General features: G+C 36.0%; 1 protein-coding gene and 1 pseudogene across 2 annotated transcripts in view; both read right to left on the bottom strand.

The window, feature by feature from the left end:
• Positions 1–18,193, bottom strand: part of MYO16 (myosin XVI) — a 435,293-nt gene that overhangs the window by 297,037 nt on the left and 120,063 nt on the right. The window contains exons 12-14 of the mRNA XM_080660342.1: positions 18,115–18,180; positions 7,078–7,205; positions 2,557–2,662 (exon numbers count right to left, since the gene is read on the bottom strand). Coding sequence (XP_080516468.1) covers positions 2,557–2,662; positions 7,078–7,205; positions 18,115–18,180 — 300 coding nt within the window. The remainder of the gene's footprint in view (positions 1–2,556; positions 2,663–7,077; positions 7,206–18,114; positions 18,181–18,193) is intronic.
• Positions 9,814–13,653, bottom strand: LOC308243262 (COMM domain-containing protein 8-like; annotated as a pseudogene). Its single transcript has 2 exons — positions 13,597–13,653; positions 9,814–10,350 (listed from the first exon to the last, which is right to left on the bottom strand). The product of its transcript is annotated as a COMM domain-containing protein 8-like (transcript).

Raw genomic sequence — 18,193 nt, forward strand, 5'->3', positions numbered from 1 at the left:
TCTCCTTAATCAGATTTTCCTTTCATGCAGCTCATCACTTAAATGTATATAATTTCACTGAACTCCTGTGATGTTATAAAGATTTACAGTTGATTCATAAATGTAGCCAATACTTGCATACGATTTCCAGATATACACTTGGACATTGTGCAAAAAAATGTGCTAATGTTTTGTATACTGAATAATATTCATGCAGATAATAATTTAAAGGAAGAGCAAAAAGAAGCATAATGGACATGAACTTTAAGCCATACTCAAACCTAGGAAATATTATTTGATGAGACTAGAAATCACTTATCTATGACACCTTCAATTTGCCACGATAAATGAATAAGACAAAACAAAAATGAATTAGAAATCGTCTTAGTTAAAATTTGCATTGACAGTATAATATTGATTCCAAGATTCTAATTAATTTTGGAAGAGTTAGATCTATCTTGTCCAAAGATATTCAACTTGGAATGTATTCACTTAAGCTAAAAAGCAAAGCCAATTTGCATAAAGTAATCTAGAATGCATTTTAGAAATTACATAGCCTGCTCTTTCTCAAAGGATCATTTTAATAAATGATTGCTTAAGTCTATAATTTACAGTGAACACTATTGTTTCTTGTCATAATAATTAAGCCAATGGATCCTGCTATTATATTAGTTTACCCAAGTCTATTTTATAACTGTGTTGTTTTATAAATTCTCTAATCCTTAACTGTCAGTAGTCAGCATATTGCAATATCTGAATAAAAAAGATAACTTATGCTCTTCCCTGAAATGTTCAATTATTTTGAGCTGTGCTGTAGAATTATGCAGGTGCTCAATTTAAAGGCCGAGCTTAATTGGCTATGAAGTAAAGTTTTGAATGAACATGTGATACTATGGATGCACTGCAGTATTGATTTATTATATATTCTTCATAATGAGAAAAATCTCCAGGATCAGGCATATGCTTGGGAATCCATAAAAGCATATTTAACTTTTTTTTTTAAATATATTTTATTGATATTTCACAGAGAGGAAGGGAGAGGGATAGAGAGCTAGAAACATCGATGAGAGAGAAACATCGATCAGCTGCCTCCTGCACACCTCCCACTGGGGATGTGCCCGCAACCAAGGTACATGCCCTTGACCGGAATCGAACCTGGGACCTTTCAGTCCGCAGGCTGACGCTCTATCCACTGAGCCAAACCGGTTTCGGCAGCATATTTAACTTTTGAAGGACTTCTTATTCAAAAGTAGAAAATATAAGGAAATAACATTAATCTACCAATTAAATGTAAGTTCCTCTCATTTTTAAATGAGGAATCCAATACTAAATCTCCAGAATATTCCCAGGTAAACACTACATGGCAGAAATAACTCTGCCCTGCAGCACGAGGTAAAGGAGCGAGTGAAAGCAAACAAACAAACAGCACAATACTCACTGCGAAATACACTTCTAGATTTTCAATGTGGGAACCTTTACATGGCACTATTTCAGGGAATGGCCTAAGTCGTGACTGCTTTTATTCCAATGTAATCAGACACTTTCAAATATACAATCGCTGAATGAAATTCAGGTCTCATTCTGCAAAGATGCTCGAGGTGAAGCCTGTGCGGGGGAGATTCTGGAGGAGCAAGCTGTGTAAACTTGAGACTGAATTATCATACTTGCATCACCTCACTTAGAAATACGCTCCAAGAATGTGTGTACTGCTACAGCATGGCCTATGATTAGTATCAAGTGTTTTTGTTTTTTTTCTTCAAATGCAAGCAAATGTTTATTTAGAAAGTTGCAGAGGTAGAAGTGGGCCAACTGGGCTCTGTGAGCTCAGAAAGCAAGTAATAGAGGCAAAAGAATGGCCCTTGGAGTTTAGGAGAAAAAAAGCAAAAAGATACCCCTAAAGGAAGAAGGTGTGTGTGTGTGTGTGTGTGTGTGTGTGTGTGTGTGTGTGTGTGTGTGTGTGTGTCTGGAGGGAGAGAGAGCTCAAGTGTTTTTTTGATCAAGGAAATGATATAGCATATAGGGACATTATTTTCTTGCATGTCACACAGAGCCTGTTGATTTATTTTTAACAAAACTTATATTCCTCTTTCATATGTGAGGAATTGAACATAATCTTTGGCATATAAAATTAATGTGTTTTTGGCCTGGGGTTGAAGATTTACTTTCTACTTATCAATGCCCGTAAGGTTTCTTATTGTCAATTCTCTTACACACATTGAAACTTAATTATCAGTTTTCATTAATCGCCCACAAGTTTGCTTATCGGGTCAACCCTGCCAAAGGCATGTACACACTGAAGAGGCACTTTCTATGTGAACAACCTCTAACTAAATTACATGTTTTCAGTCCAACTGTTCTGAGAAAATATGAAGAGAGTATGTTTGAAACATTTTAAAATATATAAAAAACTAAAAGTGCACTTGAACAATATTTATTTATACCAAGCCTCAAACTTTTCTTTATTTCCACAAATTTTATCCCACTTATGGTCAAACGCGTAGTGTATTATGGTGTCACCCTGTATTTTTAAAAGACATTTTTCTTGGCACAACATATTTTCCAAGCCAAATAACTCACGTGTTTGAATTTGGAATCAAAGATAGGCCGGCTGGTGCCCGACCTACAGGTTAGGTGCCTCGTTATTTGTTTGCTGGCTTCGGTCTTTCCAGACCCTCTTTCTCCACTAAAAGAAAACAGAGACAAAACACAAGTTTACTGTTTTTGGAAACTGTAGTAAAAAATTAATAACCACAGATAATTCTCAGGCATGAAGACAGTAGGGAACAACATAACTTTTAATGAGTTTATGGTATCCTTTTACTCTTTAATTCGATTCATCCATTCAAATCATAGTGAATGTCTCCTATGTCAGATACCCTATGGGGTCCAGATGCAGGACTACAAATGAAGAGGGTACAACCTCTGCCACCCCATACCTTACAGTGCACGAACATGTAACATAGGTGAGTTACAGGAGGAAGGTGGAGGTGGAAAGAGACACCATCAACTGGTCCTCAGCTTTGTCAATGACAGTAGTGAGGTGAAGCCAGGTGATAGCCCTCTGCCTTGGAGGTGCAGGCATCCTAGTCCTAGAGTCACACGGCCTGACCTTGTGAAATCTTCCTGCACCTTCCAGACAAGACATTACATCTTCCATCTTTCTGAGCTTTCCTTCTCTTTTCTTCTGAATGAATATAAAGTGTGCAGCTGCTAAAACCAAGTTGCTAAGATAACAGAGGTGAGCAAAGCGCTGGCCCTCAGCAGACCCTAACATGGCCCATTTTCTCCTGAGGTTGCTGTCAGGTTGGACAGCCCATGTTTCCCACTGTCCTTCAACCTAGGAACAAGCACTGACCAACCTGTTATTTTTAATGAAACTTCCCAGGCATACCTCATACCTTACCTAATTCCTATAAATAATTACTGTATTATACTCCTGAAATTAGACAATTTAGTATTAAAATTCTAATATAATAATTACCATACCAAAGTGGTCTGATAGAAAATGAAGTTTTTAGTACATCCAGATAGAATAATTTTATCTCTTAGTCTTTTATTTCTGAGTCAAAAAATTATATATATATATATATATATGGCTCTTTACTAGTGTTTTATCAGATTTTTCCCTTGAACTTTTGTTCTAATGAATTTTATTAAAGGGGGTTTGCCAGAAAAGAAGCTGAACTTTAATTATTTTATTCAGGTCTCAGGTTGTTAACAAATGCTTCTCCTCTTATCCATGCTGCTTGCAAACATTTTCACCACTTTTGGAACAACCACCCCCACATCCTCAGCAGAGGAGGGGGGACAGTGACCTGCACAAGACAAGCAGCTCCTTTTCTGGGTTCAAAGACCTTTTCCTTTAACCTTCTAATTTCAGAGAAGAAATAATCTAGACCTTTCACGGTGGACATTTAATTTCTACAATTATATTTATCGTTACTAAAATTCTATTTCCCAGCAAAATGATTAGATGCTTCAAGAATCTTGTTTTTTAAACAGCGATTTTGCTCGCATTCACTCAGGAATAAATCTTGAAAATGCCATTTTCCTTTTTTAAATATTGCTCATTCTTTCAAATGAAAGTCACTAAGGACCTACTATGTGCCAGAGGCTTCAGAGGTAAAGAGGTGAAAACACTGCTCCCTGTGCTAGCTACCCAGGATACTCTAATGACACCTAATTAAATGACACATAATTAAAACACAGGGGCCAATGCACCCAAGGGTAAAGGAGCAGGTATATCTAGGGAAGACGTCTGGATGAGGCAGAAGTTGAGCTGATCCTTGGAGAAGGAGGAGCATAGAAGGGAGCATTTATTTGGCATTAATATTCAATAAATATTCCCCGAGCTTCTGTTAAGCAAACTGAAATAGATGGCGAGTGCAGAGCGGCGAGTGGGGCAGAAACAGCCTGTGAATATGGACACATGGAGGCCTGTGAGGGTGTGGGGCTGACCTAGTGGTCACTGAGCCCCCTCTCTGCTCCAACGGTAGCACTCCTTCTATTGCCAGACAAGGAGCAGGGAAGGTGAGAGCTAAAATTACACATATTTTAACTCTCTCATAAAATCTAAGAATAGACACATTTCATTTAAACTGAGTGAAATACAAGGAAATATTTTAAAAAGAGAGAGAAATGGGTTAGGATAGGCTTGGCTCCACAGGCGATCACATTAAAACTAAAATTTCTAGTTCAACGTCTTCCAGAAATATTTTTTTATCTCAAAATATAAGCCTATGATTAAACTGGAAGTTGACCAGATATTTGGGGTTGTGCTAATCAGGGGCCCACAATAATGCTTGCGCTTATCTGAACAGACTTGTCTGCTAAATCTGTACATGACACAGGCAGACCCTGTACTGCTTATGCCACAAGCTACTTGTGTGTACAGCAAATAGCATTAATTTAGGTTTGCTCAGCATATGGCTAAGATAGTGGCTATTTGTCACAGATGTTCAAACAATTAATTAAAATCATCTCACAAGGCCTTTAGGAAGTCAAGGGGAAGGCAGATCACGGTGGACTCCAGACCCTCAATTATAGCCCAGGAAAAATATCTGAGAATTACTAAAAACTTTTCCTCAAGATAAAACTTAGTGTGCCACTGGGGCCTATATTACCAACAAAATGAGAAGTAAGATTAAAATTTGGAAATAACATTTCCCTGGCCTAGCACTAAGTTACAGAATACCTATTCTAGGAATACTTATGTTTTGATCCCAAATCTTAAAAATTGTCTGTTGCATATGCTAGTTATGGGACATAATGGACACCAAATAAGGGAACTTTATAAGCAGTGTGTTTAGTTGAATTCTAAATGTATTAATTTTAACGTATTACTCTAAATGTAGAAAGTTTTTATATTAGTCAAGACGATCAAGGAGGTAGAGAAGCTATATAAAACACTAATCTTGAAAGAAGACAGAATGACTCTACAAATAATTCCTTGTGGTCGCAGATTTGTTCTTCAATTCTGGATACCAGGACTAGGTGATACTCTTGAAATTTAATAAAGAAATCTTTTTTTCAGAGTAGGTGATTTATATATCACCATTTATAAATTCACATTATTGGGCTCATATCCCCAATTCACTATTTACCTATTTTAATATGCTAGGCCAATGGTCGGCAAACTCATTAGTCAACAGAGCCAAATATCAACAGTATAAAGATTGAAATTTCTTTTGAGAGCCAAATTTTTAAACTTAAACTTCTTCTAAGGCCACTTCTTCAAAATAGACTCGCCCAGGCCTTTGTATTTTGTGGAAGAGCCACACTCAAGGGGCCAAAGAACCGCGGTTTGCCGACCACTGTGCTAGGCTAATTAGTTAACCCTTCTAATACTTAGTCACCTAATATAAAAAATGGTGATAATAATAATACCTATCAATAAGGTTGCTAAAGTGATGAATATGATAATACATAGAAAGCATCTAGCACTTATTAATTTCCCAATACCTATTACTTATTATTGTTAACACTGCTAAACATTCCTCACAATCTCATAATTTTTCTGAAGTGTTCCCTATTTGTCACAGTAAGACCAGAAAACACAATAGATAAGGCAAATAAACATAGAGTTGTTTGATTCAAGAATGGATGGGGCCACCCTCCAGTGCCTCCCTTACCCAGGGACATTTTGGAACAAGTGTGAAAACAACTACTTATTTACATACTGTTTTGCAAATGAGAACACTAATGTTTGCAACCCATCAATCTAACCTCCATGATACTTTTTTATCAAATTGATCATGTGAAAGTATATAAATGATGCTTATTTAAAGATTTAAATTGTCTCTGGGTTCTCTCCATCTTTCCTTCTTTACATGCCTTCATTTCACTTTGGTTGTAGATGTGCAATGCTTTATTTACAAGGTCAGTTTTCAACCAACACTATGGGTCAGAACTCAGGCAAAGCCATGAGTATTTCTAGAAACTCCTCCTTTAGAGGTTTCTCCTAATGCAAAACATGTTTCTCAATGCAGATCTTATTGTGATGCCTAAATATTTCTTTAATCTTATATCAATACATAATCACATTTCACCTCTAACTCTGTGGGATTTTTTTGGTGAGAAGAATTTTTGCTCCAATATAAATCCTCCTCCTGAGCAGTGATCTTCACATTTATGGGCTAATGTTACCATTACATTTCAATAAAAATACTTTGCAGTGTATAATTTTGGTGAAATATGAGCAAAGGTAAATACCTAGAAGCAGGTGGGAAAACCCACGTTTGCAAGCTAGTAATTTTTATTTTGTTTTTTGGGCAGCACCACATTTTGGAGAACTGTGGTACAGGTTCACTAATATCAGATGCTTTTCTTCCCCCGTGTGTTCTAAGGTTTGAAAGCAAAAGCACTCTGGTTTGATGTTGTAAATGTTCAAAATGAACTGAGTTGCAGGTTAAGTTTGCTGATATTGATTCAGCCACACTTGGGGCTGTTTCCAACAACAAAGACATTTCTTTTCTCCTTTGTAAGGAATCAACGATATTCTGAACTGCAACCTGCCCAGGAAGTAAACAGATGTAAACCATAATAAATGAAGACATTTTTACAGCCGAGGCCCCAGGATGGGGTGCAGCATGGGTTTACCTGAGAATGAAGCACTGGGGCCGCTGCTCCTGGAACAGCTGATGCAAGGCCCGCTCTGCACAGGAGAAAATGTGGGGTGGCAGCGAGGAGCAGGGCTGCCCCGTGCTGCTCTGGTACAGCTGGGAGACCTGGAACACAGTGCAGCATAGACAGCCATCTCTGTAAAAAGGCTTCAGGACACTGTACCACATGACTCAGCTGACTTCGTTCCAAAACATGAAAGTGAATTTATCTCAGATTTTGAATCCCATTTGTAACTACAAAGCATTTGTCAAATTATGCCCTTCTCAGCACATTGGAAGCATTCATAATGATAAAATGGAGACATATTTGATCTTTCATAACTAGGTTCACAGGCTTTAAATTTTCGGCTGTCTTTCAAAAGAGCAACTCACAAAAATCCCGTTTAATAGGTAAACAAGAAGTGAATGGAAACTGTGATAATTTCCATCAAATACAATTTCTCTGCATCATCTAATTTCAGTCGAATAAGATAGAAAGGATTTTTAATTTGAATAGAAGGCAGTTGCCACTGAAACACATATGAATTTATAAATTTCTCAGAAAAACAAATTTTTAATTAACTTAATTTCAGTGACAGTGATTTATGATGATTGCCATGGTGATTCAGTGCCAGTATTTTTATGATTTTTCAGTTGCTAATGAATCTACTTACATGTGAATAAAAATGAAATGATAGAATGACTTGTGAGGCATGAAAAAATATCAGGCAAAAAAATTTTATTTTATAAAATAAGTGGCCTGTTTCTTCAAAGATGTCAAGATTGGGAAGTTCAACAGAAAACTGAAGAACTGCTCCAGACTGAAGATTCGGGAGCCTGGTGGATCCCTCATTGCGCCCTGTATGGTGGCCTGGACTGTGGACTATCTGCACATTACTGGACAATGGCAGACTCCCAGGAGGCCTCTTGATCAGGCGAGGACAGTACCTCTGTAGAAATTCCCTATTTTTGATGGTTGTATGGAGGGTAGATAAGAAAATGCCTTTGCAGAAAACGCACAGTACATGCCTTCAACCTTGATACAACCACATGCCAGCAAATTATTTGAAAACGGTTGAGGAAAAACGTTGTTAGTACTCTTTGTCTGTAAGTTTTCCATTAGTGTAACATCATTTAAAATTATAGGGGAAAAGAGTGTTTGACAGTAGAATAAATAATCTACAGTTATAAGACAATTAGAATCTCACAAATATCATGTTGAGTGGAATCTATCAGGTACATAAGAGAATATACTGTACGATCCATTTACATCAAGTACAAAAACAGGTAAAAGTAATCTAGGCTGTTAGCCGTCAGGTCAGGGGGACCTTGGGCAATGAGTTAGCAGTGATGCGAAGGGAGCAAGAGTGAGGCTTCTGGAGTGCTGGTCACGTTTGCATCAGAGAGCTCAGGAACATTGATTAGTCTGTACACTTAGAAATGAGCACTTTCCCATATGCATTATATCTCAACAAAAATTTCAAAAAGCTAAAATCATTAAACACTGCGGTTCTGGCCCAGATACTATAGAAAGAGCCCTAGAACACACACTACAGAACTAACTCAAGACACACATGCATGCGGAACTGGTACATGACTTATCAGTATAGTAAAGAGCAGTGCTGAGAAAACTGACCATGTATTTGTAAAGGAAACAAACGTTGAATTCTATATCATGCCATGTGTAAAAATAAATTCCAGATGAATCTAAGTCACAAATATGAACAGCAGAGCTTAATAATTTACTTTTAAAAATTTTTATTTGATTGATTTTAAAGAGAGATAGAGGAAGAAAGGGAGAGAAAGAGGAACATCGATTTGTTGTTCCACTTATTTATATATTCATTAGTTGATTCTTGTATGTGCCCTAACTGGGGATCAAATCACAACCTTGGTGTATTGGAATGATGCTCTAACCAACTGAGCAATGTAGCCAGAGCAAAACTTAAATAATTTAGGCAAGTAAATAGAATAGTGCTATCATGATTTGGGTAAGAAAATGAGGGTCACAAACAAATTATAATGGTAATGATGGGTCAATCTCACAACATTGCATTTAAGAACTCCTGTGAAACCACAAACACTATAATAATAAAATAAAAAGTCTAGGCAAAGCCAGAGAAGAGAATCACCTGTGCAAATAATCAAATATCAGTATTTTCTAAATGATTCTTAGAAATCAATGAGAAACCTGGAAATGAAAGAAAAAAAAATGGGCAAAGAATATAAATGAAAAAAAATGGCCAATAAATATGAGAAAAGATGCAGAATCTCTGGTAAGCAGACAGTGCCATTTCAAATAATAAGGCAATATATTACACATAAAATATGGGCAAGTTTATACAGATAGTTAATAATAGTAATAATGGCTTACACTTGCTATGGGCTTGCTGCTGTTCTCATCGCTTTATACTCACTCTCTTATCCATTCCTCCCAGAAACCTAGGACTTGGGTATGAGAATCATCTTCTTTTTATAGATATAGAAATTGATGCAAAGTTTTAGTGCTCCTAGGTCACATGGCTAGTTAGTGGTGGAGGTTGATTTCCTGTCAACCATGTAATTTCCTGTCCTTTAGGGAAGTTGAATATATTTTATCTTTGTAATCTCAACTCGGTTGTTTTCTCAGCGTGGTATTATAATATATTGCATGTTTTCTGAACACAGTATTCACTCTGTCATATCAGTTGTAGCAGTGGGAGCGGCTAATGTTGGTGATATTCATCATTTACCGTTATTTCAACTGCAGGATGACCTTATTAGCTGCTTCCAAGGATTTATTAGAGTCCGCAGCTCTTCTTTATTTATTTCAACAGAATACAGTTCGACTTCGCTTTATTTTATGTCTAAGTGAAGGTCTAAAAGTTGAGTTTGTAATGAAGCAATCTTGTCATAAGAAAGTGTAAGCTTTAAGGCCAATCAAAATCCTGCAACTATGCAGAGGACACGTCAACTATTTCTTCTAACAGAGCCTGATTAATTTCATCTTTTCTACTTTTCAAGCATTTCATGATAGCATCTGGATTAAATGAATTTGACTGATTCAATTGCTGAGATAACTCTTCATCAGATAAATTTTTACCAACTACAGCTTTGAAAAATTTGGTAATATATTCCAGAACATATATAATATATTTCATTCTGTGGAATCCCAAACACTCTGATAATCCTGGTAGACAGGATAAATTCAGCCACAAATGCCATCAATTATTTTGTTCAGAAGCTGTGGGCCCAGCCTGGCTGGAAGCTTCTGTAGCCACCACCAATATGACTGTGTTTAATACAATAAAATACTATAGGACATTTAGAATAAACTAGACCTATACCTTTTACATTTTTATATACATATATATATATATATATGTGTGTGTGTGTGTGTGTGTGTGTGTGTATATATATATATATATATATATATATATATATATATATATTAATTTCAGAGAGGAAGGGAGAGAAATAGAGAGATAGAAACGTCAATGATGAGAATCACTGATTGGCTGTCTCCTGAATGCCCCCTCCTGGGGAGGATTGAGCCTGCAACCTGGGCATGTGCCCTCAGCCAGAATTGAACCCAGGACCCTTCAGTACACAGGTCGATGCTCTATCCACTGAGCCAAACCAGCTAGGGCTAGACCTATACCTTTTAATGTGAAAAAAATATTTAAAAGCAGAAGGATTCATAAATATTTTAAAAGGATATAGCTAATATGTCTTCTGATGAATGTAAATAGAAAATAATGGAATATGCATTTTTATTGCATACGTATAGTGAATATACAAAAGATTAGATGAGAGTATAATAATTACAGGGGAGTGGTTATGATTGCTTATAAAAGAAATAAGTTGAGGTGGAACTTAGTTCATAGTACACTATGTCATCTAAACTAAGACACCAAGTCATTAAAGCATATCTATTTTCTGTACTACCGAGAAAATAAAAGTTACACTTAAACTAGAAAACAGTGTCTTCTTGTCACATCTTTAAAGTTGCAGCCTTCTCCGGGAGTGTATGTGAAGCAATGCATTTTTATTTAAAAGGTTTTTAAAAGAAATGAGGTCCACATGGTGGTGTACATACAATTGTCTATTGCATTATGCTTGAACTTATTGTGTTCTGCTGCATTCCTAAATTTAAAATGAACATTAAAATGATTTGAATGATAGTATAATCCATAAACTCACTAGGAAGTTGTGGCTTCCTTTTCTTTTAGGACAAATTTCTGTTTTGAAAAGTTGCAACAGCACTCCTTCTCTTCTCCCCAAGTCCAACACAAACCTTAATCCAATTTTGACAAAATACTTTCATACTAACTTGTTTGGAAATCCTGCTGAGGATTTCATTAGATGCTATAAACAACAGCGAGACACGGAGACACAGGAGCATATATGAAAGTACTGGTACGGAGAATGCATTCACATTCGTACTCTGCTTCTTCACACCTGTTTGGGATTCTCTCCTCCTTAGGCTACATGCTACTAGAAATTAGATGAGGTAAAGGATCCCGAGTGTCTAAATAAATTTTTTTAATGATAACCAAACTAGTAACCTTTCTCAGTCCCCTTTTCTTGCAAATCTTTTTATGAAATTTTAGAGTTTTTATTGTAGAATAGTCCATTGCTCCCACCTGATAATACTTTGCTTGATGTTAATTCTATGCTTTATAAGTAATATATATGTGACACCCCTTTTTATTTAGCTATTTCTATCAAACCTGGAAGATTTTCACTTAAATAAGTTCTAGTTTTTCTGAGTGGCAACAAGCCATCTAACTTCATATTGGTTATCATTATCAGTAACAGTATTATCACTCATTCTCATTGGGTCAAGCAGATATCAGCAGGGTAAGACACTGCCGTTCCCCAGGCTGCCTCTCTCCACTGCACCCTACTGTCTCCCCGTCTGTACCATTTTGGAACAAGAGGATTCTGGTCAGTGGACATTTTATGTGCTCTTTTTTATCTTATGGATGAGCTGACATTACATTGTCTTCATTTATGATTATTCTAGTCCTTGCTGGACTCTCTTTCCAATGAACAAGGCCCTTCTTTATGGATCAATTTCCCTCCTGTTTTCCACTGTGCACGATGCCTGTGAATAAACTGCCAGGAGATGGCAGATTCTGCCACATTCTGATTTCTGAAGCCAATCATGCAGTTCCATACCTTCTGAGTGGGCCATTCACAGGCCCCGAGTGTCAGGATCCTGGTCACTAGTGGAAGCCCCCCATGCCAATAGCTTGAGTTAGCATAGACTGTTATGCTAGTTTCACACTATAGCATGATTATGTCACTCTACTTGCCTGATTGGATTTTCTGTTTGTTATTTATATACCTATATATAGGAAAAATGTTTTGTTCAAAGGACCACATATCATTAAATCTATATGCCTCTGGACTCAGCACCTTGTCTCAGAGTAAGTCTAGATTGCATCTGCAATGGGGTCACATAACCTGGGTGTAAATTCTGTCTCTGCCACTCATGAGAAAACTTTAGAAAGCATATTTAATCTCTTTAAGTATCGGTTTATTCATCTGCAAAGTGGAAAGGATTATTCTTACACTGATTGGGTTGCCTTTTGATGAAATGTGATAATGTATGTAAAGCCCTTTGTAGCAGGCCTACCATGTAATAACAAACCCTAAACAATGCCAGCTACTGGCATTCTTTCCCAGCCCTGCTACTCCATAGCTACAAAACCCTGCTCAGCCACTCAAGCTACTTGCCAAACCCAACATGTCTGCAATGGGAATATCAGGAGGCCAGCAGCAAACAGAATCTAAAATTAAGTGAAGTCCTAACCTAGCATCCCATATAAGATGCCATATTACATATCGGGAAAGCTTAATCTCACTGACACTTAGAGGATGACAAAAGACTGCATAGTCAAAAATATAATCTTGAAAAAATTATCCCCAGGTCTTTTATCCTGAATGGTATCACCATTTTGCATGTTGAGATTTCAAGGTGATGCATCCTTGGTTTGTGGACTCCATAGGAAAAGTAATAATGAGAAATATCTAAGAAAGGTCTAAAATCGATGTGTGGGAGTCCAATGAATATTCACTGCTCAAGCATTTGTCCCCATGACATTCACATGTTCATTGGTTTTCTGATTACTAACTTTGCCAATGCATTTGACCTAGTTCTTTAGTTGCCACTAAAGATTGTTGCCTGCCCCTCTCTCTCCCCTCCCCATCCTCCTTCATTTCCTACTATTTTTCTACTTTAATCTTAAACATAGTACGAATCTTAGAAATCTCACAAAATGAAATATTTATAGAAGTTATTCCTAATCTTGCATGCAAAATAGAATGTCAACACTACTTCAATTTAACCTCCAAAAACTAATATATTTCCCTGAACCTGGTTTTTCCTCATGAATTCCTTTCTTTTTCTTTAATTTTCTTCATTAGCAATACCCTTACGCTCCAAGACTCACAAATTCAAAACCTGTGTCCATTGGTCTTCTCTGCTTCTATTCATTCTGTGTAAAATTACTCTTTAAATATTATTTACTGTCTTTGCAGACTCATTCAATGCCTGCTCTTTTTTCCCCATTACTAGAGTCCCCATATTAGGCCCTGATAAACTTACTATTAGATTATTTCAATATCTACTAACTAGTCTTCTTGCCTAAATATCTCCTCTCCTTAAACTAATGGAAGCAAACACACTTAAAATACAATTTTTCCCAATAGTTCTTTATTTTCTGAAAAATAAAACCCCAAATCTTTAATTTAGCTTTATAATCTAGGCCTAAATTTTTAATTATTCAGCTTTTTTACCTTCTTAGTTTATGAAATTGGTCTGTGCATTTCTCTAAATGGCCTTTATTTTTTCAACTCCATTTGCTCTAAACAATTCTCTAAAATATAACTTCATTTCCCCTCACCACAATCTTAATCACTCTTTAAGATTTGCCCCAGTTCATTTCTTTCCAATGTAATGCCCTTCTGAACCTAAGATTTCATCCATTCTAACCTTTCAACATGTCAGTGAATAGTGTGCATCTCCAATGCAGGTATTTTTCCATCCTCAGCTACAAGTGGAGTATGTGATTATTTTTGTTAATTTATTTTTTGTATTTTGCTTCTATAATGTCTATGTAGTTAATTACAGAGATTCTTACTCAGCATCTGTAAACATCTAACACAGCATGTTATATTTAATAGACTAAAGAAATATTTGTTGGTTTTATAATGCATTCTTGTCCCTGATTATAAGCTTGCTTTTTTTTGCAAGCCTATTCAGAAAGATTTGCCTACTTTTCTATTTTCTCCTTCTCCCCTACCTCTTACGTGCTTAAAATGAGCGATGATACATGTCTTCTGCATAAATAGGCAGCATAATAATTAATCTTGCCCTGTTGATTACGCTTCATTTAGAACTGTCTGCCTACTGGCCCCCTCAGCACCACTTCTCCCCAGTGGCTGCTAGCATCAGATCAACATTGCTTAGGGCAGCAAGCCATCTAATGGGCAGGGCTGTTTGCTGTCATGTGTTCACATCAGTCTCAAAATGAAGTTTGCCACAAAGGGTGTTCTACATCCATGATTAATGACCTATTAGATAAGAAATGAATATTATGCAAAGGCTTAATATAACACAGTTAATAGTACTGGTAACAAAATAAAAGTAAGACACAGATGATATAGATCTGGTCTTTTATTTTTCAACATGAAACACTGAAGTCATTCTCTTGGTTTGTATACTCTTTATAGATGTGATCAAAGTCAACATTTTCTTTTTACTTTTATTAAACTAATCAACACTGAAAGAAACAAAACTAAACAAAATTTATGATTTAAAAGAATAAATATACACATAAATATAACCAATAGATACACACACAAAAATGAAACTTTCTGTTGTGCGTCCATAGAACAATGAGATTATTTAAGCATGGTTCAGAACACGAGTAGCTGATTTTAAATTACAAGGTACTAATATTGCTACACAGGATGTCCACTAATTCAACCTAAAAAGTAAATCCTTGTTTCTACCTAATATCTGTAATTTCATGGGTTATTACTTGAACACAAGGGGAGTACAAACTATTTGATTCTAATGTACATGAATTCCAAAGCATCAAGAACTGTAAAGTTTCATTATGACCTGTTAAAATTTTACTGTAAACTTTATATCAGTGTATATTTTACCAAAATATACTTATTTTCCTCTTACATTCCATGTCATAATCAGCTGGAAATGTATGGATATAAAGTATGATATCCATAATTTATAAATAGTATTTGCATTTAAAATTTTAACGAAGTGTTCTGGCAAAAATCTCAATGCATTATATTCATTCATATATTGATAAAGAAATATGTCTCTTCATGTTTCTCTTCTTCTACCTGCTAGCATGTATTTCTGAAAGAACTGCAAATGCCACATATTATTTAAAGTTATAAAACTGCCATACTGTTGAGACCCAAAAACAAACCACAAAATAACAGGTTTATTCCATTACAAAATACAATATAATATGACAGATAATGTCATATTATACAATTTATGTAAATTTTCCCTGAGACTTATAATTTCACCTCTAGATCCATGGAAGCATATAAATTATATATAATTGAATTATTTAAAACTCATTTTTGTCTCACCATAAGATTCTTGTTCGCTCTACAATTAAATGTGACACTATAACATAAACCAGGAACAATACATCAATAGTTAACTTTAAATAGTATGTGTGTGTGTTTGTGTGTATCTGAAAGACACATACAGAATTAAAAATAATGCAATTTTAATCAAGCTTAGATATTTGAAGGCAAATGATCTTCTGACACCAATAAAATAGAAATGGCCTATTTTATTGTAGCTATAATAAAGTAGTTGGAAACAGACGAATGATCTTGCCATGAACAACTATAAAAGCTGGATAAAAATACAAATTAAACTCCTAATTGGAGACCTCTGAAAATCACCAAAGCAGCAAAGACTTAAGGGATAAAGATCTTGGAGAATATCAAAATGCACTGAACCAAACAGGATCTTCTGCCTAACTTTTTCTCATAGCACATCGGCACCTTGCAGAATAAAGCTCAGAGGCCTCATAGAAACTAAATGTAAGTGTCTAAAGAGTTAAGCAGAGATTTCAGCAGTTTAACACTGCTAGGAAGACACAATTTCAAGTTCAGGTCTTAGTGACAAAGGAAAGCCTAGGTGGATATCATCCCCATTTCTCAACTGAAACCTTTAAGTGGGCCCGCTTTATGCACAAGAGCAAACACAAAGTAAAAGAACCATACCAGAGTCAAGACCATCTGCTATAATTTATCTCCACTAGGACAAAAAAAAAATCAAAATTTCTTTGGAAGAAGATAATACCATCCCAGCCTCTATAAATAAAAGGTTCAGTATTCAAACAACATTTTCCAGGACTGTCAGTAAATAACACCCATGTAATGCAAACCAATTGACAAACACAAACACGCACACATACACACACACACACACACACACACACAGATATCATTAGATATTATAATTAGACTAGAGGCCCGGTGCACAAAATTCGTGCACGGGAGGGGGGGTCCCCTCAGTCCAGCCTGCACCATCTTGCAATCCGGGACTGCTGGCTCCTAACCACTCACCTATCTGCCTGCCTAATCACCCCTAACCACCTCTGCCTACTGGCCTGATGCCCCTAAATGCTCCCCTACTGACCTGATCACCCCTAGCCACCTCTACCTGCCAACCTGATCACCCCTAACCATCTCTGCCTGCCAGCCTGACCGCCCCCTAACTGCTCCCCTGCCAACCTGATTGCCCCCTAACTGCCCTCCCCTGCCAGCCTGATTGCCCCCTAACGGCCCTCCCCTGCCAGCCTGATTGCCCCCTAACGGCCCTCCCCTGCCAGCCTGATTGCCCCCTAACCACCCTCCCATGCTGGCCTGATCACCCCATAACTGCCCTCTCCTGCCATCCTGATCACCCCCTAACTACCCTCCCTGCCAGCCTGATTGCCCCTAACCGCCTCTGCCTTGGCCCCTGCCACCGTGGCTTTGTCCGGAAGGATGTCCAGTCTAATTAGCATATTACCCTTTTATTAGTATAGATTAGGTTAGAGATGCTATTATCTAGAATTAAGAGCTACTAGATTAATAATGCTATTATTATTAGAGTTATCAAGGACACATTTTTAAATAAATTTTAACACATTCAAGAAAATAGGTGGCAAAACAAAATTTTCACCAGAGAAATGGAATCTCAATGTATAAAATAAAAATGTTAATATTGATAAAAAATAACTGATTTCAATAATTTAATAGATGGTTTTAACTGTAGTTTCAAAACAACAGAAGAGAGAATTAACCTAGTAATTCTAGTAATCAGGATATAGAGTAAAGTGAAGCAACATAGTAAATAGAAAAAATAAGTTTATATTTTTGTAAAATTCAAACAACAAAGAAAAAATCATAATAGGAAACAGGTATCTCTAACTGAATAATAATAAAATTGTGAAATATCAAATATGTAGAATTTAGTAAAGTTGTGCTTAAAGCATGTTAAAAGCCTCAAATACAGATTCAGAAAGGCAAAAAAATCAATGACAGAACTTTACAACTTAAACAACTATCAAATTAAACTCAAAGGAAGTAAAAGAAAATAATAAAAATAAAAAGGAGAAATCAATTGAACAGACAATAAATATACATTAGAAAAAATTTTAAATTCAAGATATTTCTTTGAAAATATTAATATAGATAATAAATTCCTAGCAAATTTATTTCAAAAAGTCAGAGACAACTTAAATTGCCAACATATGAAATAGAAAAAATCACTCAAAATGTTAAAAACATTAAAAAGTAGTATTATGAATAACTGAATGCCAAAATAGTTAAAGATTAAATATGAAGAAGAGAATCATTATGCAACAACTTAATTTAGAACTTTCTGAAAATTTTGACTTTACCTATTGTTATGATTTTTCTTTTTAATAGGTCATTTGATACAAATAGGATTGTCTGGTGAGTATTATTCTATACTGTTAAATGGTATTTTAAATTTTATGCTCACCATGGTGGAATAAATTGGAAGCTCCTTGAATGGGTTAACAAGTAAGAGGATGTCCCCAATGAAAGTCTGTTAAAGGAAA

This window comes from Plecotus auritus (assembly GCF_963455305.1).
Source record: "Plecotus auritus genome assembly, chromosome: 3".
NCBI lineage: Eukaryota > Metazoa > Chordata > Mammalia > Chiroptera > Vespertilionidae > Plecotus > Plecotus auritus.